Raw genomic sequence first — 23752 nt, 5'->3', positions numbered from 1 at the left:
ATTATTTTCATTTTAGCATTTGGAATATGTCCACTTTGAGAATTTACATCTGCTATCTTATTTTGCAATGTATAGCAATTTGTTTCTAAGAATATTGCTGACAATTCCTTTCAGTGTGGCAAGTGGTGAGCGATCATTTTCATGGGGGGGGGGCGTGATCATTTTCACGGGGGGGGGGGGGGGGGGGGGGGGGGTGCGCAACTGATAGTCTGCAGGGGGGCGCCCGAGCACCCTAGGCGACGGCCCTGATTCTGCCTTGTCATAGATTCTGTGACTGGTTGCAGGGGCCTGGCTATTGGTGGGTGGGGTCCCTCGTGATCTCCCCACCCCTGAAGGGTGGCCTAGTATTTGAGTACCAGCAATCTTTTTGCTAGAAAAAACTCACTGGGTTTAACAAAGGCAAGGTCTAGCCTTACCAATTGATTGAATTGTTTGGGGGGGTTTTAAATGTTCACAGAAAAAAGTGGATAATAGTGAACATAATGTTTTTGTTTTACATTTGTACCCCGCGCTTTCCCACTCATGGCATGGCTCAATGCGGCTTACGTGGGCAATGGAGGGTTAAGTGACTTGCCCAAGGTCACAAGGAGCTGCCTGTGCCTGAAGTTGGAATCGCACTCAGTTCCTCAGTTCCCAGACCAAAGTCCCCACCCTAACCACTAGGCCACTCCCTCCACTAAATATTATAAAAGGCTCCTTAATAAAGTGTAAAGTCATAACTAATAATCATTTATCCCCCCCTGAGGTGGACGATGACATCACCAACATTGTGGTGATGGATCCCGGCAGTCCATGGAGAAAAAAAAATCCCAACTAAAGCTGTAGTTCTTAGTAGTCAACTGCCCAGATAAAATGTTGGGGTCTTTTTGGATAGTACAGGGATATGTTTAGCCCACTGTTGGTGATTATCAAAAAGGGATTGAGAACAAATTAAGGATAATCATTAAACCTCTGTATAGGCCCCTATTGTTTGCACCTTGAGTAGTGAGTACAGTTTTGGTTGCCCCATATCAACAGGATATATAAGCGGAAGTAGAACAGTTCAGAAAAGGCCAACAAAAATGATAGAACACCTTCTCTATTAAAAAAAGCTAACCAGGTTAGGGCTCTTCAGCCTGGAGAAATAAAGACAACAGAAGATATGAAGAAGATCATGAAATCAAGAGTTAGCTGAAACCGTTTAACATTTCAAAAAATGGTTATTCACCCTTCAAACACAACAAAAACAAAAGAACCAATATAAAACTAATGGCAGGAAGATTTGAAAAAAACGTAGAAAGTCTTTTCCATGCAGCACATAATTAATGGATCTGGTTGCCAGAAAAATGTGATCAAGGTGATTAACAGCAGGATTCAAGAGAGAACCCCCCCCCACACACACACACACCTTTATTTCTTTCCTCTTCCTCAACCTTTAACCTCTTTAGTCCCCTCTGGACATTTAATTGTAAACTGCTTTGCTGCATTTGTAATGCAAACAGCGGTATATCAAGCGTAATGAAATAAGTAAATAAATTTGGATAAGTTCTTAGGAGAAAAATCCATAAAAATTAATTAGCCTGGTAATATCTTATTTCCACTAGGGATGGACTCCAGATTGTTTCAGTTGAGCTAGTAAGGGTCTGTCTTGCTGGGGACAGTTGTTTGATTCTTTAGCACATACATACCAATTGCTGCTCGCAGACCAATTTGCTTATAATCACCTCTTCTCATCTAAAGCTATCAAACCTAAAGTTTTACAGTTAGAATTTTTCTTGGTGGAACTTTATGAGGATTTTATGAGGACTAAAATGTTAATTTCAATTTTATACAAATATCTTTGTGATGAACTTGTCCTTTATACTTTCCCCCTTCTGATTTGAACGCACCTGCAGATGTAACTACATAGAAAAACATCTTAAATGTGTTTTGGACAAAATACATCCATCTTCCGTTTTGTGCCGGTTTTTTGATATTTATCTGTTTCAAAAATGAGTCCTGAAATGTATCTGGATTTTCAGAAGGTATTGCGTAAAGTCCCTAATGAGAAAATTAGCTTCATGAAAAACAGAATACCATAATGTCTCTGTATTAAAACTATGGTATACGCACTGTATTATGTGCAGTTCTGGTTGCATTAAAAAAAAAAAACACAAAGGAAATAGGTGACTAAAATGATAAAGGGGATAGAACAGTTCCCTTAATGGTGAAAGACTAACCAAATTGGGGCTCTTAACTTGGAAGAGACTAAGAAGAAATAAGATGAAATTTACTGTGGACAAGTGTAAAGTGATGCACATTGGAAAGAATAATCCGAGTTATAATTACCTGATGCTAGGGTCTGCCGTAAGAGTTAGAACCCAAGAAAAAGATCTAGGTATCTTTGTAGACTATACACTGAAATCTTCTGTCCAGTATATTTTAGCAGCCAAAAAAGCAAATGAGATGATAGGAATTATTAGGAAAGGATGGTAAATAAGACCAAGAATTTTATAATGCCTCTGCATCATTCCATAGTGCATCCTCACCTTGCGTATTGCATTCAATTCTCAAAAAATATATAGCAGAATTAGAAAAGATTCAAAGAAAAGCACCCCAAATTATAAAGGGGATGGAACACCTCTGATATGAGGAGGGGCTACAGAGGTTGGGGTTCTTCGAATTGGAAAGGAGACAGCTGAGGGGGGATGTGGCTGAGGTCTACGGAATCTTGAGTGATGTGGAGCGGATGAAGATGAATCGATTTTTCGCTCTTTCAGAGGGTACAGGGACCGGGGCACTCAATGACATTTCTCCTACTTAGGAACACAGATGTGGAATGCATTACTGAACTGTGTGAAAACGCTGCATGATCATCAAGACTTTAGGCGCTCTTTAAAGACCTATCTGTTTTGTAAGGCCTACCCTACTGATGCTACTCAATTAAGACTCTACATTATATTGCCTCAAAGGACCATTTTATTCCTTATTATTTTGTACCTTATTTTACACATGTATATGGATTTGCACTTTATTAGTCTTTCATCAAAAACTTACCTTAAGGGCTTAAGAGTGAAGATTCGGACATCTTTGGTTGCTACTGCGAGAATATGGAAAGATCTTCCCAAGTTTGGTGCAAATGCAATATCATGCACGGCATCGGTAACCGTCATCAATGTTTCTGCTTTTGCATATTTCCTGAACAGCAACAGAAGGGAACAGATTAGCTCCCAATATATAGCTTATTAAGTCTTGATTCACCCACACCTGAAAACACCGCAATATTTATTTATTTTTTTATTTGTAGCATTTGTATCCCACATTTTCCCAACAATTTGCAGGCTCAATGTGGCTTACATTTGCCTTAATGGCAGTTGCCATTTCCAGGTAACAGAATTACAAATGGTAATGTGTTAAGTTGCATACATACATGGTAACATACATGTAACATAATATACATGAACAGATCATGGTATAGATATATATCATGTGCATATATATGTTAAGGAAGAATAAATTATGGTAATACATGAAAGTTCCTGAGTAAGAAATTGGAAGAATAAAATTATAGTAATACATGAATGCTCCTGAGTACGAAATTGGGTTGTATCATTCTTTAGGTCATCGACTATGGAGAGACCATATTCGACATAGAGATTATATTTGCGGATGATACTAAGATCTGTAACAGAGTGGACACCCCGGAGGGAGTGGAAAACATGAAAAAGGACATACGGAAGCTAGAAGAATGGTCTAAGGTTTGGCAATTAAAATTCAATGCGAAGAAATGCAAAGTGATGCACTTAGGAAGTAGAAATCCACGGGAGACGTATGTGTTAGGTGGGGAGAGTCTGATAGGTACGGGCGGAGAGAGGGATCTTGGGGTGATAGTATCTGAGGATTTGAAGGCGACGAAACAGTGTGACAAGGCGGTGGCAGTAGCTAGAAGGTTGTTAGGCTGTATAAAGAGAGGTGTGACCAGCAGAAGAAAGGGGGTGTTGATGCCCCTGTATAAGTCGTTGGTGAGACCCCACCTGGAGTATTGTGTTCAGTTTTGGAGGCCGTATCTTGTTAAGGATGTAAAAAGAATTGAAGCGGTGCAAAGAAAAGCTACGAGAATGGTATGGGATTTGCGTTACAAGAGGTATGAGGAGAGACTTGCTGAACTAAACATGTATACTCTGGAGGAAAGGAGAAACAGGGGTGATATCATACAGACGTTCAAATATTTGAAAGGTATTAATCCGCAAACGAATCTTTTCCGGAGATGGGAAGGTGGTAGAACGAGAGGACATGAAATGAGATTGAAGGGGGGCAGACTCAAGAAAAATGTCAGGAAGTATTTTTTCACGGAGAGAGTAGTGGATGCTTGGAATGCCCTCCCGCGGGAGGTGGTGGAAATGAAAACGGTAACGGAATTCAAACATGCATGGGATAAGCATAAAGGAATCCTGTGCCGAAGGAATGGATCCTCAGGAGCTTAGTCAAGATCGGGAGGCGGAGCTGGTGGTTGGGAGGCGGGGATAGGGCTGGGCAGACTTATACGGTCTGTGCCAGAGCCGGTGGTGGGAAGCGGGACTGGTGGTTGGGAGGCGGGGATAGTGCTGGACAGACTTGTACGGTCTGTGCCAGAGCCGGGGTTGAGAGGCAGGGCTGGGGAGGTGAGGATAGTGCTGGGCAGACTTATACGGTCTGTGCCCTGAAGAGCATAGGTACAAATCAAAGTAGGGTATACACAAAAAGCAGCAAATATGAGTTATCTTGTTGGGCAGACTGGATGGACCGTGCAGGTCTTTTTCTGCCGTCATCTACTATGTTACTATGTTACTAAGTGGTTATGCTTATTCATTAGTGGTAAGGAGGTTGATCAGTCAAGTGATAAGATTTCAATTATGTCTATGTCTCACTAGTCCAAAATCTAAATGTGTGCTTTTAAAAGCATACAGAATTTAGTTCAGGAGGGAAGGGAGGGGAGGGTTAAAAAAAAAAAAATTGTATAAAAACATGAAGTACACATTGTGGTTATGGTGGGACCAATGACACTATAGGTACCCTTTGAAATTATTCACACTGGTGTTTGGCTCACTTGGATTATGATGTTATGAGCTGTGTTAAAAATGTTCTGTATTATGCTCTTAAGGCTCAATAAAGACTTCTATAAATTAAAAAAAAAAAAAGCATACAGAATTTACTAGAAATACCAAGTTTGATACTCTAAGGATTTACGCAGTGTACTTCAAAATTAATCACATAAACCCTTCCCTCCTCCCCCAAAGCACAACTTTTGGCTTGGTATCTTGATGTCTAGCCACACATATGCATTTAGAACAAGAGCAGCCAGGTGGTGTGTGGGGGGTGGGTGGTACAGCAGAAGCTACATGGATATGCATCACTTCTGAATGACTTCAACCATTAAGTAGGACCACACAAATGACCTAACATAAAAGGACAACTAATCTGTTTAAATCTAGGATGTTGGTCCATGATAAATGGCCAGTGCAGTTGAAAATCCAGCATACAGATGCAGTCCCTCACTTATTTTGTCCTGTTGAATATGACGTTCTCTTTCTTTTAAGAAAAGATTAAAATTATACATTTTTCTCTCCACAGAGCCAACTGCAAGGATTTCCTTCCCAAGTCCTTTTAAAGCAGTGGCTTTAAAAGTTTATAGGTCAAGTTTATAGAGTAAGCAAAATGTGCAAATTGGAATTGCTATGAGCTAAATATAATGTAAATGTGTCAAATGAATACTCGGATACAATGACATATTTGAGGGCCTTTGAAAACTAAGTTCTCTCCTGTTCTGAGTTTCCAGCTTATTAGGAACCAACCTCCACTGGGCTACACAGCACCAACAGCAGGGCTTCCCAAAACTGTCCTAGGGACCCCACAGCTAGCTGGGTTTTCAGGATATTCAAGTTACATTTGCACACAGCTATGGAACGCGCTCCCGAAGACCATAAAGACAACGCAAGATCTAACCATATTTCGTAAACTACTGAAAACAGACCTATTCAAAAAAGCAAACAACAAACAATCGTCCTAACTTCTAAACAACAACAACGAAGAATAAGACCGAAACGACATAACCACTGCCTTACACTATTACTCTCATCATAATACCATCACCTGAGCAACTACATAAAGCCGACACCTACACAAGACCACAATGTATTCTTCTACCACACATATACGCACTTATTTGCAAACCACGTGTTAACAAGTACACAAGCACACAATGCATTCTTCTACCATGTATGTACGCACTTGATTGCAAAATCATGTGCATATCTAAAGTCTGGAAATGGCAATAGCCATAACGGCAAATGTAAGCCACACAGCCTGCAAATAGGTGGGAAAATGTGGGATGCAAATGCTAATAAATAAATAAATAAATAAAATTTAGAGCTTGATACACCGCCCTAGGGCAAGGGCTTTCTAAGCAATGGTTTACAATGCAAATAAATAAATAAACGGAGACAGGAAGCACACCGTGAAATAAAGGAAGAAAGCAAGAGATAGAAGAACTACATTGGTCATAGGAAAGTAAGGCGAAAGGAGATCAAACACGGAAAGCCAATAACTGTCACTGAGAGGGCCAAGCTGTACCAGCCAAGAGATTGAGGCCATAAGACTCCTTAAAGAAAAAGTTTTCAGGGCAGATCGAAAGTCTCCAAGAATGGGGAGGGACTGGCCTACAACAATGAAGGCTTTATTCCGAACAAAAGCGTTAATGAACATGCTGAAAGGAAGGAACCTGCAGGAGATTGGACAGGGAAGAACGGAGAGTCCAATGGGGGGGGGGGGGGGTTATAAGGGACAAAGTACTGAAAGAGATAAGGTAGCAATCCTGAATGAAGGGGTTTTGTATATCAGTAGGAGAGTTTAGAAAACTCTGGTGTTTAACATTAAGCCAGTGTTCTTCCATAAGAAAGAGGGGGGGGGGGGGGGGGGGGGGGGGGGGGGGGGAGGGTCACATGATCATATTTCCTGGAAAGGGTCAACAATCTCACAACAGTATTTTGGACCAGTTGGAGTAGTCTTTGCTCTATAAAGATCAAACCCTGGAAGAGGCTGTTGCAGTAATCAAGCTGCAAGACAATAAGAGAATGAACAAAGACACATAAGGCAGGTTTAGTGAATAGGTGCCTGACAGATGTAAATCAGTCTCAGTTTATAAAAGAAGCGTTGTAAGACCACTGAAACATGGAGAATGAAAGGAGAGAGTGGAGTCAAAAGGTGACCCCCAAAATCTTGAGAGTAGAAGAAAACTGAACAGGGGAGCAAGCCATACTGATGGACAGGGTCAGGTCAGGAGCAGCTACTCAAGTGAGGAGTAGAGCCTGCGTCTTTTCGAGATTAAGCTTTAGTTTTATGGATGACAGCCTCTCGGCTACGGTTAGAAGTTTGTCATTGAGAGCAGCAACATAAAAGGAATCAACCACATCCAAGGTTGCCATGAGTTGAATATCATCCACATATACATAGGCAGTGATATCAAGCGAGTAAAATAACAGAAAGGAGAGGAGCCATATAAACATTGAAAGCTCTTTGAGCAGGGACTGTCTTTCTTCTATGTTTGTGCAGCGCTGCGTATGCTTTGTAGCGCTATAGAAATGCTAAATAGTAGTAGTAGTAGATTGCAAAACTCTGAGGAGTCATTCCAATGCACATAATACTGCCTGCAAGATAGATAATCTTGAAACCAACAAAGAGCTGAACCTGAGACCCCTAAATCAGTAAGACACTGAAGGAGAATGGTATAGTCTACCAAATTAAAGGCAGCAGACAGTTGTACAGAGAGGAGGATGACAAACATTCTGGTCTAGATGATGGATAGTGGTTGTCAGACATAGAAGGACAGACAGTTTCCGTACTATGTTATGTACTATACAACAAATATGATAAACATCAGCAGAATACACATGAAATACCACAATAGACAGAATGGTAAACCAGCATATATAACAGACCTAACACAATCAGCACAATATGAATGAAACATTAATAGGCACCATTGTCAAAGGCAGATGGCACCTTATAGATTTAACCAATTTGAGGCATGAGCTTTTGAGAAGCACTGTCCAATGGCATGCATTAGAACATTCAAATTAGATAGATATGATGCTCACAATGAAACATCCTAAAAGGCAGCTGAGGTGCAAGTACAGCAAAGACATGGAGGGGCATTTTTGAAAAAACATCCAAGTCAGAATTGGGACGTTTAGCTCATTACATTAAGAGTCCATCTTACAGCCATTTTCAAAACAGGGTAAATGTCTGGGTTTGCCTTTCGAAAATGGCTCAAAGATGGATGTTTTTGCACAAAAGATGTAGAGAGATTTTTCAAAATGACACATCCAAAAAAAGGCTACACAGACATCCCTGCTTAGTGGTCAGTGCAGTGAATTCTAAACAGTGGCACCCAACCAATGCGCACAAAATCAAGTTTACATACACTTGAGTTTCCAGTGCTTACAAACCGATTCCATGCATAGTCGCTGTGAATCTCCTGAAAATCAAAATGCCTGTGAGGTCCTCGGGACAGGTTTTGGAAACCTTGATCAAGAGCCTTCATTCACAAATATCTGGGGTATTTCCTCCTTTTTTCACCCTCTCCTCCACCCCATCCCATCTAACCTACATCCTGCAGTGATAGTCCTTAACCAGCGATTAAGGATTAAGTCTCCTTCTGGAACCCAATGCACATGAACTATATCGAGTAACTGGTGCCACTATCATCATCATGGCTAAGAATCCTGATCCTGAAGCCTGTACACGCTTCCTCCACAGCATCCTCACTTCTAGACAGCCAAAAGGAGAAGAAGCCAGACTCAGAATCTGAACCACATTTCCTGCATGGCAGCCCAGCTATATACTCTTATGATTTCTTACAGGCAACAGGGTACAATCATTAAAAATACTTTCCCTCAAACGACAGCTACATAGATCATAATGGTACGTTTCCCAATGGCAACCCCCATCCTGTTGGGATAAAAAGAAACAACAAGCTGAGCGTACTGTCTGTGGGGCATTGTCCACTCCATGTAGAAGGCTAATGCTCTCTTGCAGTCCAAGGTGTGCAAGCTGCTTTCGCAAGAATAGGCATAAGGTCAGGGAAAGAATGTTGCTCAAGGATGGGCATAAGGTCGGGGAAAGAATGTTGGCAAGACAATCAACTGGTTCAGATGTTGTTGTTGTTACATTTGTACCCCGCGCTTTCCCACTCATGGCAGGCTCAATGCGGCTTACATATTGTATACAGGTACTTATTTGTACCTGGGGCAATGGAGGGTTAAGTGACTTGCTCAGAGTCACAAGGAGCTGCCTGTGCCTGGAGTGGGAATCGAACTCAGTTCCTCAGTTCCCCAGGACCAAAGTCCACCACCCTAACCACTAGGCCACTCCTCCACTCCAGATGGAACTGCGACATGACTTTCGGAAGGAACTTAGGGTGCATGCGGAGGACTACTCTGTTGTGATAAAACTTAGTATATGGTGCATCCACTACTAAGGCCTGAAGCTCACTGACCCTACGAGCTGAAGTAACAGCCACCAAGAAAACGACCTTCCAGGTCAAATACTTCAAATGGCAGGAATTCAGTGGCTCAAAGGAGCTTTCATCAGCTGCGTGAGAATGATGTTGTGATCCCATTACACTGGCAGAGATTGACAGGGGGCTTTGACAAAAGCAAACCTCTCCTGAAGCGAACTAAAGGCTGTCCAGAGATGGGTTTACCTTCTACACGTCAATAAGCACTAATTGCTGGGGCTGAGCCTGGGCAGGCTGGCGAACCGAGGGAGTGTACCTATGCCTGGAGTAGTAGTAGGGAGCACCCCTCGACTTGCCAAAATACCTCCTAGATGAGGAGAGAGATGCAGAAGACATCCAACAGGAGACAGAAGAGTTAGTATCAGTGTGTTTCTTAATCTGGTCAGCGACCTATTCAACCTTCTCTCCAAAAAGGTTATCCCCCCAGCAAGGGGCATCCACCAACCTCTGCTAAACAAAATGCTCCAAGTCAGAAACATAAAGCCATGAGAGTCTGCGCATTGCTATACTTTGGCCAGAGATCCTGGATGCCACATCAAAAGTGTGCCCCTGGCCAAGAACTTGCAACACACCTTCTGCTGATTGACCAAATGGCGAAAAGGCTCGGCCTGCTCCAGAGGGAAACGTATCAACCAAGTGAGACAGCTGTCTCACCGAGTTCCACAAGTAAATGCTTGTGAAGAGCTGGTATGACTGAATACAGGATATGAGATAAGAGGCCTGGTACATCTTTGTCCCAAAAGAATCCAGGGCTCTAGCATTTCTGCCTGGGGGAGCAGAAGCATAACCCCTAGTACTCCTGGCTCTTTTGAGAGCGGATTCCACCACCATGAAGTCATGAGGCAACTGAGGTCACACAAAACCAGGCTCACCTTGGATCCGGTACTGGGTGTTAATCTTCTTGGAGACAACAGGGACCAACAGAGGGGACACCCAGTATCTCATGAGGACTGCCTCGAGTATCACGTGGACAGGAGCTGTCACAGCCTCCTTAGGAGGGGAGGTATAGTCCAGGACCTCGAGTATCTTGGCCCTGGGCTCATCCTCCACTTCTACAGGGAATGGAATAGCCTCAGCCATTTCCCACACAAAATATTGAAAAGAGAGACTCTCAGGTGGAGACTGTCTCCTCTCAGGTGGTGGGGAGGGCTCAGAAGGGATTCCATAAGACCCATCAAAGGAAAAGTATCTGGGATCCTCCTCCGATTCCCATGAGCACTCCTCCTCAGTGTCAGATAAAGTCTCTCTGCGAGATGACCAAGATCAAGCCTGCCTCGAAGCCGATGAACCCTGTCCTCGAGAACAGTATCAAGAGACTGGCTCCCGCCAAGACTCCGGCGAAGCTTCCTCCACTGACGTCAAGGGGGTACCAGCCTGGGTGGCAGTTGACACTGGGGTGGGCAGGCGGCACCAGTGTCAGAGGCCGCACCGCGGGCTGAGGGCCAGGCGGGGCTCCAGTGGGAGGTATGGTAGGTGCAAGTACCCCCGATACAGACGCGCAACGCTGCATAAGGCCATCCGGTAGCTAAGGGAGCAATGCCCGGATGCGCTCATCGAGGGCTGACATCGGGAAAAGATGAGGCACTGGTTGGGGTGCAGGCTGCAGAACCGCTGGACTCGATATGGTATCTAAGCTGCATGGAGACTAGCACATCAGCACCACTTGGTTGGAGGGAGAGAAGTCCTCCCAGCGTCGACACTTCTCGGGTGCCATATCCCTTGACGCCCCAGAGCTCCCAGCACCATGTAGCGAGAGAGATTGATGATGGTGCTTCTAAGCCTTCGCCCTAAGCACATCACCCATGCTCCTCGGTGCCTATGAGGATAACGTCAAATCCTCATGTTGCCTTAGGGTCGGGGTCCAATGATGGACAATCCTGGTGGGCCTGCACAGCAGACCTCGAAACAGGCGAGAGACCCACTCTAAGCCTCACTGCTCTCAGTGTCCTAAGGTCTCAACCGAATACAACACTCTATGTCGATGCCAAGGATCAGGACCTGGCTCCAAAAATCTTCTCGCGTTGAGCCTCCTGGAAAATCTGGGTCCTCTTCTTCATATGAAGACAGAGCACGCAGTTAGCATGGCTATGGTCGGGCCCCAGACACTGCAGATACCAAGAATTGGTGTCTTTCCCCGAGATGGTCTGGTTGCACCGGGTACGCTTGAAGCCACTGGGAGTCTTCGTGGACATGAAAGGGAAGACTTCACCAACCAAATCAAACAGCTCAATGGTGCCTGAAAAAGGGGCAAATGCACAAAAAGGAGGGTTCCCGACCGGAGTCAGGGCCTAAAGGCTTCCCACGTCGAAAAAGAAAGGAAACAAACGCGGGCAGAAAGAAAACTAAGAAATAAAGGAACTTTTTTTTTTTTTAAGAAAAATAATGCGAAAGAGAAAAATACAAAAAAAACCCAAGCCAAAGAGACTCAAAAGCTCCGAAAACTGAACGTGTGAAGAGCAGTGGTATAACGCAGCCTCTCTTCACACGGAAAAAGGAAACCGAGAGGATCGCATTCGTGCAGCAAGGCACTCACGCATGCACAATGTAGCACAGCTTGTCCTATCCTAAGGCTCTGTTTTTTACTTTAGCATAAATGCCGAACCAGGACCAAAAGATGAGGATCAGATTCTACCCACACATGAGAATATGCAAGCCTGCTTGTCCTCTGAGAAATATATTTAAGCTAACTTAATGCTAAGGAAAGTCAACAGCATAGCTACCATTAGCTAGAACCACATCAGCCTTTATAATATATCCCGAGGAAAGAAATTCTACAAAGAATCAACTTTTACTATCCCAAGGCACTCTTCTTAGCAGCAGCTGTAGGGTAGTACACCGAGTCATCCTTCCTGGGCACTCGATGTTCTAATTGAAAAGATCATTTTCAGCTCAAAATACACAGCCATAGAACAGACTACAGCATAGGAGCCACAGCCATGGATAGCAAAAATATGTCAGACTTATTTCACTTTATAACCTACCTTGTATTTTCATTGTATTCATATATCTGAACTTTGCCCATTATATTTGAGCTACCATCATCACTTCCTACAGCTATCATTGGAGAATGAGCTCGGGAGCTGAAATTAAAACAAAACAAAACAGTACAGTTAATAACTTTCCAATGCAGCTACCCACATAGGAACATAGTTTAAGGCCTTTCCATGTAAATCAAAGACAACTTGATATTTTGCAAAGTTTGATAAAGAAACAAAGTCAGAATATCCATACAGTTTATTTTTTCAGTTCACTTTTTGAAGGGGAAATTTTTATTTTATTTTTTTAAATTTTCAGTCAGTCTTTCAAAAGAAAAGAACCTCGTGGAAATATCACAGAACCAAATCTTCAAGAAAAAAAACACAATATTTATATAAAACTCAAATCTCTATGGAAACTGAGGACTAGACATTATTTTCCCAATCATTTTGTCTTTTAGTACAATTGTTGATATTGTCCCAATTAGATTACTGCAATGCAGCATATGTAGGATGCAAAGAAAACATGCTAAAATTGTTGCAGACCTTTCAAAACACGGCATTAAGACATGCTTGTCCTCGGAGAATCAAAAATACAAAAGAGTAACCCTATTACTTGTAATGCTACATTGGCCCCCAATTAAGGCCAGATTATTTTTTACAACTAGCACTCTCATTTTCAAAATATTGTTTGGAATGTCTCCTAATTAAATGCTAGACTTGACTGAACTATTACCAAGAAATAGAAGTCCATGAACCAGAGGTTACTTATTACTTACCCAACTGCAGAAACATAAATTTACAAATCCATCTATATGGCAGGATTTAGTTATCTGGGTTCTCAATGGTAGAATTCAGTCCCCAAGGACACAAGAACCATTACAAACTATCTTCAGTTCAGAATTTTTTTTTAAACCTACCTTTTCAAGAAATATTATGGTTAATTATATATGTTACTGATGTTCTATACTGCTTTGTAACTGTAAAACAATACTGTAATTTCTCCTAACTGTAAGCCACATTGAACCAAAACTTGTTTTTAGATAATTGAGGGATATAAGAATGAACAAATAAATATTACAAACTATAATCTGTACTATAAAAAATAGTCCACAAAAGGGGGAACCAGATAAGGAAATTCTCCAGAAATTCTTGGGGAGAAAGAAATTTAAACACTGAAAAGAAAAATAGAAAGTGTGAGTCCTATGCATCAAATATAGCAATCAGTCCTCTCTTGATGTACAACCCTCTGAAAATCACAGACACTGCCCCTTCTCACCTCTAGGAAAAAACTAACTAAGGGGGCTAAAAAACAAAAAAAAAATCATTTAAGGAAATAATAAATTTACAAGGATAACAATTGAAATATCGCTCCAGGAGTCAAAACCTTGGAGCAGTAAGTCAAAAATATTCCTCCGTCTATATACAGTGCAAGCATAATAGTAATGGAATATCTAATAAGCAAACAATTAGAACATTCAAATAACGTTGCTATGACACTAATACTTTTCTACAATACAGCTTACCATATAGCTGAGGGGCCAAGTGCAGATACATAGATGGGGACAAGATGCTTGGTACAGAATCAGATGGGCTAAATAAATGGGTGGCTAAACTAAAGGCAAGTTCTTTGTACGGCTAATCAAGATATAAGGAACTGGTCTAAGTTACAGTGTGTGTAGCAAGCTAGTCCAGGTGCAGAATGCGTGTATAGTCTGCCACCCTATGTGTTAAAGGCTTGGGAGAAGAGCCAGGCTTTTACCTCCTTCCTGAAGTACAGATAGTCTGGAGTTATATGTAGCCCCTCAGGGAATACATTCCAGAGCATGGGGGCTACTCCTGAGAAGACTTACTGGCGGGAATCACATTGTACAATTTCTTCTGATGAGGGGACAGATAATGATGACCCTTGAGGATCTTAGAGGTCTCAAAGGTGTGTAGAGGGCTTATTCTTTTAAGTACTCTGGCCCATTTTGTCTGAGGGCCTTGAAAATCAAACAGAGTTTTAAATTTAGCCCTGTAAGGTAACTTGTAGCCAGTGTAGTTTTTGCAGGAACCAAGAAGGGTGTTTGCAGCCTTCTATCAATTGTGCTGCAGAATTCTGAATTAGATGGAGTCGATACAAACTTTTTGGTTTGACCAGTGTACAGGGCATTAGAACGTTGGGTTGGATTTTTTTGCCTTTATAAAACAAACATCTTTCTGGGAATTTTTACATAAAGCATCTTATGAAATCAGATACTAAAGGGTAATTTTTCCAAGTCATTTACATGATTCACCCACATAAATGGCTCTCTGCATACCTTCATCCCCTAAATGTGGCTAGAAGTCCACACGATGTTCCACATTTTCAACTCTATTTTTCCAACTCAATTCTACGTGCACTAAAAAGTGGCACAGCGAGTGTTCTCACAGGAGGTTCTAAAGCGAGTGAATATGCATACTTTCACTCTGAACACTGGTGCAAGGTCTGTAGGTTGAACAGACTTGTGATGCTCTCCTAATACAGACACTTTGAAAAGTGTCTCCACGGAAATCATACAAGTGTAGTTTTAAAAGACAAGAAATTTTGTATGAGAGAGAGTGAGAGAGAGAGAGAGTAGCTCTCTCCTTCATATTCATTAGGGATATCCTCAAACACTTAACCAATTTGCAGCCCTCAAGGATCGGAGTTTAAATAACTTATTGAACCAGGTCACTACTTATTTTGCACACACATTTACACTGGTCTTTCATCCAAACACTATCTCTTTAATTACTCCAGTGCTCAACAAGCCTATCCTAGCAAAAGGCATTTACTTTTTAATTCCTTTGCAGACTTAAAACACATGAGATACTGTCCCTTCGGCACTCACTAAAATAGTTAAATCCCCATTCAGGACTAGCAAGTACATTATTGCCTCTGCTGGTATCTAGTTCAAAAGTATCAAGAGAGGAAACCAAGCAGATGAAGTCCAATGTGATAACAATGATACAGCTATTGTTAACATTAGATAAGCTTGTAGAAGGTACCAACATACGAAAAAGAAGTGAAACAGGGCTTCAAACTGGTGCAGTTATTTCACAAATTATTTTGTCCAACAGCTAATCCTAGTAAATAGCTCCTAGATAAACAGAAGTATGGTAGGAACTACTCTAAGTTATACATACCTTGACGGATTCCAAGAAATACAGCTACAACTGAGCTTACAAGAGATTTCATGCTGAAGGGACCACTGACTGAGATTCATGACATCTGGAGCCTCATAGATCCTCACCACCCCATCTGCTGAGCAGGTAGCCAACATAAGGCCCATATGCTTAGGAGCGAACTTCACATCGGTTACTGATGTCCTGCTGTCTACCAGGGTTGTCCTCTTCACCTGAGAACAGGAGCAGAAATGAGCAAACCAGGAGAAAATAATCAGTTTACTTTTCGTCAAGCAGCCTAGTCAGGTTGCATTCACTATTCTAATCCTAAAATGTATCAAATATCTTTCATCATACACAACAGATAGATGGGTTGGACTATGAGATAGACAGAGATAGTTAAATGATACTGAACAAAGTCTTAGCATTTTAGTCCTCATTTAACAGCTTAACATACTCCGTTACTGTGAGGAGCCAGAGACCCGCTCACATCAGCCCACAGCTGACCTCTGGGTTTCTGTTTCCCAATGTGCTACATGGCTCCCAACATTAAGGCAGCCTAGGTTGCTACTGGTCAGTATGCGGAACACGCAGACATATCATGGTGGGACTGCGGGGTTCCACTTTAAACTAACAACTTAAATAGTATTAACTATTTACATAATATTTACAGCCTTATTAATCAACCTCAACTTCATTCTGCCTCTCACTAAAGCAGTTCCGTTTCTAACTTTGCTACAAAATAAAGTACAAAGTAGAAAGCATATTGGTCAACGTCTTTACAGATCTTAAGCTGATCAAACCCTCCAACCTGCAGTGAGAAACTAAAGCAATAAAAGATTTGGAGAGGCCAAGTCCAAAATACTTTGACCCACTCCAGCTTACCCAATGACTCTGTCCTCGCAGTTTATCATTTGACTCGCCAACTATTTCTTCCCATACTGCAGCTGTTCTGTCAAAGGAGCAAGAGGCCAAAACTTGTCCAAATTCTGGGTGAGCCCAGGTCACACGCCACACGGAGCCACTGTGAGTCTAAAGCAGGCAAGGTTAAATTAGATCTTGCATGATAATTTTCTTTCCTTGAGTCTCTCTAGACTGTTCCTGGTGAGTGGAAATATGCCTTCCTAACAGCAGGGAGACTGAGGACTACTAAGTGATATCATCTGACAAGGTGCTGTGCCAGTATTTTTTTTTTTTACAAAGCAAATATGATCAAATAAAGACCCCAAACAACCCAAAGGGAGAAGGAAAGACCCAGAAAGGCAATTCAAGACTTTTCCATAGAACCAACAAATGGAATCCTGAGCCTTCCAGAGTCCACACACTATCCACCTCTCCAGACCTACCCATCCAAGAACCCGAAAACAATATACAAACACAGAAATCTCCACACCCTTCCTGATAAATGGGAAGCACAAAAGCAGTACTCAACGAGGGCAGGATACAGGCAACCCCTGAGCCAACACTGTAGCCCCAAAGGCTGAATCCTGTCTGGTCTGCACATTCAATCTGTATGTGCTTCACAAAAAAAGAGAAAGGTCGACCGTTGCCACCCTGCAGATCTCCTGTGTAGGGATCAAGCAATGCTCCACCCAAGATGAACCCCAAGTCCTGGTGGAATGTGCCTTCAACTGTCTGCCACTGATAACGTAAACTGAAACAACTACTCAATCCAACGAACTATAGTAGCCTTCAAAAGCTGCTTCACCTTTTTTCAGACCGCAAACACCACAAAGAGCCAATCTGTCTTCCAAAAATCATCCATCCTCTTCAAAACAGCACAGGACACTAAGCACATCCAAACAAAATAAATCTGTAGCTTCCTCCCAAGGAAAAACAACAGGACTAAACTGAAAAGGAGAAACCACCTTTAGCAAGACAGGCAGCACCGGGCACACCACCACTTTCTCCCAGGAAACCAAGAGGAACACTCCCAACAAGAAAAAGCCTGCAACTCGGAAATGCACCTAGCTAAAGTAATAGCCACCAAAAAGATAACTTTCAGGGAAGGATCCTTGTGTCGCCTTCCACACAGGCTTGAAGAACACCTTGACTAAAGCTGACAATACCAGATTCAAATCCCAAGGAGATGGAACTGCCATTCGGGAGGATTGTAAGTGCTTAAAGAACCTCAACTTATCCAGATAAAGAGAAAAATGGCCGACCCTTGGCCAATCCTCGAAATGTTAAATGCACCCTAAGAGGCAACATGGCCAAATCCTTATCCATTCCAACCTGGAGAAAATCCAAGAGCTCCCTGATGAAGGCTTGAAACAGGTGAGTCTCTTGTCATCACAAAAATCCTTTAAGATTCATCAGACCCTAACATAAGCCCAGGGAGTGAAGCACTTCTTGAAACTCAACAAGGTTCTGATAACCCCGGCTGAGTAACCTTTCTTCAGCAATCTCACCCACTCAAGAGCCAAGCCGTACGAGACAAGTGAGCCGTGTCTGGCATACAAATGGGACCCAGGGTAACAGAAGATGTCCTTAACCTTCAGCCACACTAGAGCTCTGTACCATGGGTGCCTTGGTCAATTCATAGCCACTAGAAGCACTTGACCTTGGGGAGCTTCTACCTGCTCAATCACTCATCCTATTAGTAGCCACAGAGGGAAAACATACAGCACTCTAAAGGGGCCACTGTTGAAAAAACATATCTATCCCTGCAAAGTGTGGAGGTTCTTGACTATGTGTATGATCTTTGTTCTGCCTTTTCTAAGTACTGGATGTTTGCCTTGCTGGATTGGTCATTAATAAAAATTGTTGAAATAACATCACTGTTTCACAGAGTGGCAATCTGTTCCTTGGCTGTGTGACCTTTTGATCCATTAAGATACTGTCACTGCAGAAACCTCCTCAAGTCCACTTTCTTTGAGTAACCAGTTTTAAGGACTATGCTTCGCTGAAAAGTTGATGTTCATTTACCTTCCAGCTGGCTGTACAACGCCACTCACCAGTTTCACTTTTATCCCACACCTGGTATAAAAATATAAAGATACAAACTCTCATTAGATAAAGGCTATGCTACTGAAAAAGCACATCACACAACTCATAACAGAACTCACACTTCTATACAGAATATTTTTCAAGCAATTTCTAAAGTAAAACTTCATAGTATCCAAACTTATGGGGTTAGTATCTAAACTTAGGGGGTTACTGCCCCTCTGGAGTTTTCAGTCTTCTCTTGGAGAAAAGCAGCAGTCGTCCCATCCCCTTTATCATTTTCATCACCTCTCTCTATATGTTTTCTAATTCTGCTATATCTTTTTTTTTTTAATATCTAGTGACCATGAGGAAAGGCTGAGACAGTTAGGGCCCTTCAGCTTGGAGAAAAGGCGGCTGAGGGGTGATATGATAGAAGTCTACAAGATAATGAGCGGAGTAGAGCGGACAGATGTGAAGCGCCTAACACATAAGTCTCTCGTGGGTTTTAGGGAGTAGAAACCCACGAGAGACTTATATGTTAGGCGGTGAGAGTCTGATAGGTACTGAGGGGGAGAGGGATCTTGGGGTGATAGTATCCGAGGATCTGAAGGCGACGAAACAGTGTAACAAGGCTGTAGCGAGAAGGTTGCTAGGCTGTATAGAGAGAGGTGTGATCAGCAGAAGAAAGGAAGTGTCGATGCCCCTGTACAAGTCGTTGGTGAGGCCCCACCTGGAGTATTGTGTTCAGTTTTGGATGCCGTACCTTGCGAAGGATGTTAAAAAAATGGAAGCGGTGCAAAGAAAAGCTACGAGAATGGTATGGGATTTGCGTTCCAAGACGTATGAGCAGAGACTTGCTGACCTGAACATGTATACCCTGGAGGAAAGGAGGAACAGGGGTGATATGATACAGACATTCAAATACTTGAAAGGTATTAATCCGCAAACAAATCTTTTCCGGAGATGGGAAGGCGGTAGAACGAGAGAACATGAAATGAGATTGAAGGGGGGCAGACTCAAAAAAGATGTCAGGAAGTATTTTTTCACGGAGAGGGTGGTGGATGCTTGGAATGCCCTCCCACGGGAGGTGGTGGAGATGAAAACGGTAACGGAATTCAAACATGCGTGGGATATGTATAAAGGAATCCTGTCCAGTAGGAATGGATCCTCAGAAGCTTTGCCAAAATTGGGTGGCGGAGCAGGTGGAGGAAGAGAGGTTGGTGGTTGGGAGGCGAGGATAGTGGAGGGCAGACTTATACGGTCTGTGCCGGAGCCAGTGATGGGAGGGGGGAAATACTGCTGAGCAGACTTGTACGGTCTGTGCCCTGAAAAAGGCAGGTACAAATCAATGTAAGGTATACACATATGAGTTTATCTTGTTGGGCAGACTGGATGGACCATGCAGGTCTTTTTCTGCCGTCATCTACTATGTTACTATGTTTGTTTACACTTTCAAACAATAATAGAACCAGGGGACACAAGATGAAGCTAGAATATGGTAGATTTAAAACAAATAGGAGAAAGTTTTTCTTTATTCAGCGTGTAACTCGTTGCTGGAGAATGTAGTCACAGCAGCTGGCCTTACAGAGTTTAAGGGGGGTTTGGACAGATTCCTGAAGGAAAAATCCATTGAACATTATTTTTTTTTTTTTGGGGGGGGGGGGGGGGAGTTGCCAGGTTCTTGAAGCCTGGATTGGCCGCTGTTGGAGACAGGATGCTGGGCTTGATGGACCCTTGGTCTTTTCCCAGTATGGCACTGCTTATATGCTTATGACCAGAATTGCACACAGTATTCGAGGTGCTGTCGCACCATGGAGCAATACAAAGGCATAACATTCTCATTTTTGCTTTCCACTCCTTTCCTAATAATTCCTAACATTCTATTTGATTTCTTAGCTGCTGCTATACACTGAGCAGAGAGTTTCAACTTATCAACAATGACACCTAGGTCTTTTTCCTAGGCAGCGACTCCTAGTATCACTTAGTTATAGATTGAGTTCCTCTTTTCTATATGCCTCACTTTGCATATCATCTGCTATTGGGATGCCCAGTCTCATAAGGTTCTCTTTCAATTTTCCACAAGCCTCCTGTGATTTAACAACTCTGAATAACTGTCATAAGCAACTTTAATTACCTCATTAGTTGTTCCCATCTGTAGATCATTTATAAATATGTTAAAAAGCAGCGGGAACCCTTCTCCACTGAGAATATTGAAAATGTAATCCTACTAGTTGTTTGGGTTTTTTTTTAGGGTCCTGTTTACTAAGCTGCACTGTAGGAACGCTAACCTTTTAGTGCACGCTAACGCTAAAGACACCCATAGGAATATATGGGTATCTCTAGCATTAGCGTGCTAATAAGTCAGTGCACAGGGCTCTTTAATCTTTTAACCAGGTCATAATCCACTACAGCGCCGAGCATTGGGAAGTAAGGGGGGGGGGGGGGGGGAGGATGACATGCCCGGTACATGTGCACAAGACCAGCACAAAGGCTTACATACAGTAGCTGTACCTCGAATGTTCTGGCTCCGGCCCTCCACTGGGCAGCTAATCGGAAAGCAGTCTCAAATCCCTCTTTCACTCTCAAGCTGCGAGTTTTATTCACCTTCACACTCTGCTCAGGCAGTGACAGCCTCTCCCTGCCCCTTCATTCTGACCACGACTGTCTCCCACCATCCTGCAGACATGCTCTATGAGCGAAGGAAGCTTGCTGTACAGGGAGGGAGGGAGGGAGGAGAACCACCACCGCAGATCAGCATTTGGAAAGCTGCCTCCTGACCGCTCACCACCATTTCTCCACAAACCATAATGCCAGCTTTGAACTGGCATAAGGTTTTCCGTGGTAAGGGCACCCTAGTTAGTTGCACAGTTTTTTTAGCATATTGGGGGGGGGGGGCAAGGAATGGCCTAATTTTTGTGTCATTTTAATACTACTTGCGGTGACCCTTGGTGCACTTGTTATTCCCCACAGTAGGGGGCTCTGATCATCGTATGCCAGCAAACATGGGTGCTAGTCTGGCGCTAATGGCCTCTAGCTCTTGAATTTGCTTCTGAGCATCAGGGCTTAAAAGCTTGAGACTAGCCTTAAACAGGCTGTTCCAATTAGATGGAACAGCATCTATAAAATGTTAGTATCAATATGAAGAAACTTAACACTTCATACACAACAGAATTCAATGATAAAACTGCAGAAGCTGCTTTTTTATTTAAACGACGCACTATTAAATGTAATTTATCTTTAAAATCAAGTTTGGTACCGGAAGATTGCAAGGTAGCCCATGTAACGCCGATATTTTAAAAAGGTTCCAGAGGAGATCCAGGAAATTATAGACCGGTGAGCCTGACGTCGGCGCTGGGCAAAATGGTAGAGACTATTACAAAGAACAAAATTACAGAGCATATTCAAAAGCATGAACTAATGAGAGAAAGCCAACATGGATTTAGTGAAGGAAAACCTTGCCTCACCAATCTATTACATTTTTTTGAAGGGGTGACCAAACGTGTGGATAAAGGCGAGCCGGTTGATATTGTGTATCTGGATTTTCAGAAGGTGTTTGACAAAGTACCTCATGAAAGACTCCAGAGGAAATTGGAGAGTCATGGGATAGGAGGTAGTGTCCTAGTGTGAATTAAAAACTGGTTAAAGGATAGAAAACAGAGAGCTGGGTTAAATGGTCAGTATTCTCAATGGAGAAGGGTAGATAGTGGGATTCTGCAGGGGTCTGTGTTGGGATCACTGCTTTTTAAACATATTTATAAATGATCTAGAGATGGGAATAACTAGTGAGGTAATTACATTTGCTGACGACACGACCTTACGAGACTGGGCATCCAAATGGCAAATGAAGTTTAATGTGAGCAAGTGCAAAGTGATGCATGTGGGAAAGAGGAACCCGAAATATAGCTACGTAATACAAGGTTCCATGTTAGGAGTCACCAACCAAGAAAGGGATCTCGGCGTCGTTGTTGATGATACGTTGAAACTGTCTACTCAGTATGCTGCGGTGGCTAAGAAAGCAAACAGAATGTTAGGTATTATTAGGAAAGAAATGGAAAACAAAAGTGAGGAAGTTATAATGCCTTTGTATCGGCCCATGGTGCGACCGCACCTCGAATACTGTGTTCAATTCTGGTCACCACATCTCAAAAAAGATATAGTGGAATTAGAAAAGGTACAGAGGATGACGATGAAAATTATAAAGGGAATGGGACGACTTCTATGAGGAAAGGCTGAAGCGTCTAGGGCTCTTCAGCTTGGAGAAAAGACTGCTGAGGGGAGATATGATAGAGGTCTATAACATTATGAGTGGAGTGGAATGGGTAGACGTGAATCATTTGTTTACTCTTTCCAAAATACTAGGACGGGGGCATACCATGAAGCTACAAAGTAGTAAATTTAATATGAATCGGAGAAACCTTTTCTTCAAGCAACGTGTAATTACATTCTGGAATTCACTGCCAGAGAATATAGTAAAGGAGGTTAGCTTAGCGGGGTTTAAAAAAGGTCTGGATGGCTTCCTAAAGGAAAAGTCCATAGACCATTATTAAATTGACTTGGGGAAAATCCACTGCTTATTTCTGCGATAAGCAACATAAAATGTATTGAACTTTATTGGGCTCTTGCCAGGTATTTGTGACCTGGATTGGCCACTGTTGGAAACAGGATGCTGGGCTTGAACCTTTGGTCTGTCCCAATATGGCAATACTTATGTACTTAACCATTCCACTCAAGGTTTTATATCTATCTGCCTTCAGCTATCTCTTCTCCAAGCTGAAGAGCCCTGAATGACAAGTGAGGTGATTAAATTTGCAGATGATAAAAAACTATTCAAAGTTGTTAAAACACATGCAGACTGAAAAATTGCAGGGAGAACTTAGGAAATTGGAAGACTGGGAATCCAAATGGCAGATGAAATTTAATGTAGACAAATGCAAACTGATGCACATTGGGAAGAATAATCAGAATCATAGTTATCAGATGCTAGGGTCCACCTTGGGAGTAGACACCCGAGAAAAAGATCTAGGTGTCATTATAGACAATACACTGAAATCTTCTGCCCAGTGTGCGACGGCAGCAGCCAAAAAAGCAAACAGGATGCTAGGAATTAGGGAAGGGATGCAAAATGAGACCATGAATACTTTAATGCCTCTGTATTGCTCCATGGTGTGACCTCATCTTGAATATTGCACTCAATTCTGGTCGTTATATC

General features: G+C 42.5%; 1 protein-coding gene across 2 annotated transcripts in view; it reads right to left on the bottom strand.

Annotated features, from left to right (window-relative positions):
• SEH1L (SEH1 like nucleoporin) overlaps positions 1-23752 on the bottom strand; it is a 59037-nt gene that overhangs the window by 32083 nt on the left and 3202 nt on the right. For both annotated transcript variants that reach the window (XM_030212448.1, XM_030212456.1), the window contains exons 2-6: positions 18544-18594; positions 16501-16647; positions 15637-15848; positions 12493-12591; positions 3016-3156 (exon numbers count right to left, since the gene is read on the bottom strand). In XM_030212448.1, the coding sequence (XP_030068308.1) occupies positions 3016-3156; positions 12493-12591; positions 15637-15848; positions 16501-16647; positions 18544-18594 (650 nt within the window). The remainder of the gene's footprint in view (positions 1-3015; positions 3157-12492; positions 12592-15636; positions 15849-16500; positions 16648-18543; positions 18595-23752) is intronic.

The sequence above is a fragment of the Microcaecilia unicolor genome, chromosome 1 (assembly GCF_901765095.1).
Source record: "Microcaecilia unicolor chromosome 1, aMicUni1.1, whole genome shotgun sequence".
Taxonomy (NCBI): domain Eukaryota; kingdom Metazoa; phylum Chordata; class Amphibia; order Gymnophiona; family Siphonopidae; genus Microcaecilia; species Microcaecilia unicolor.
The sequence above is the reverse complement of the archived record's forward strand: the minus strand, read 5'-3'. Positions and strand labels throughout refer to the sequence as shown.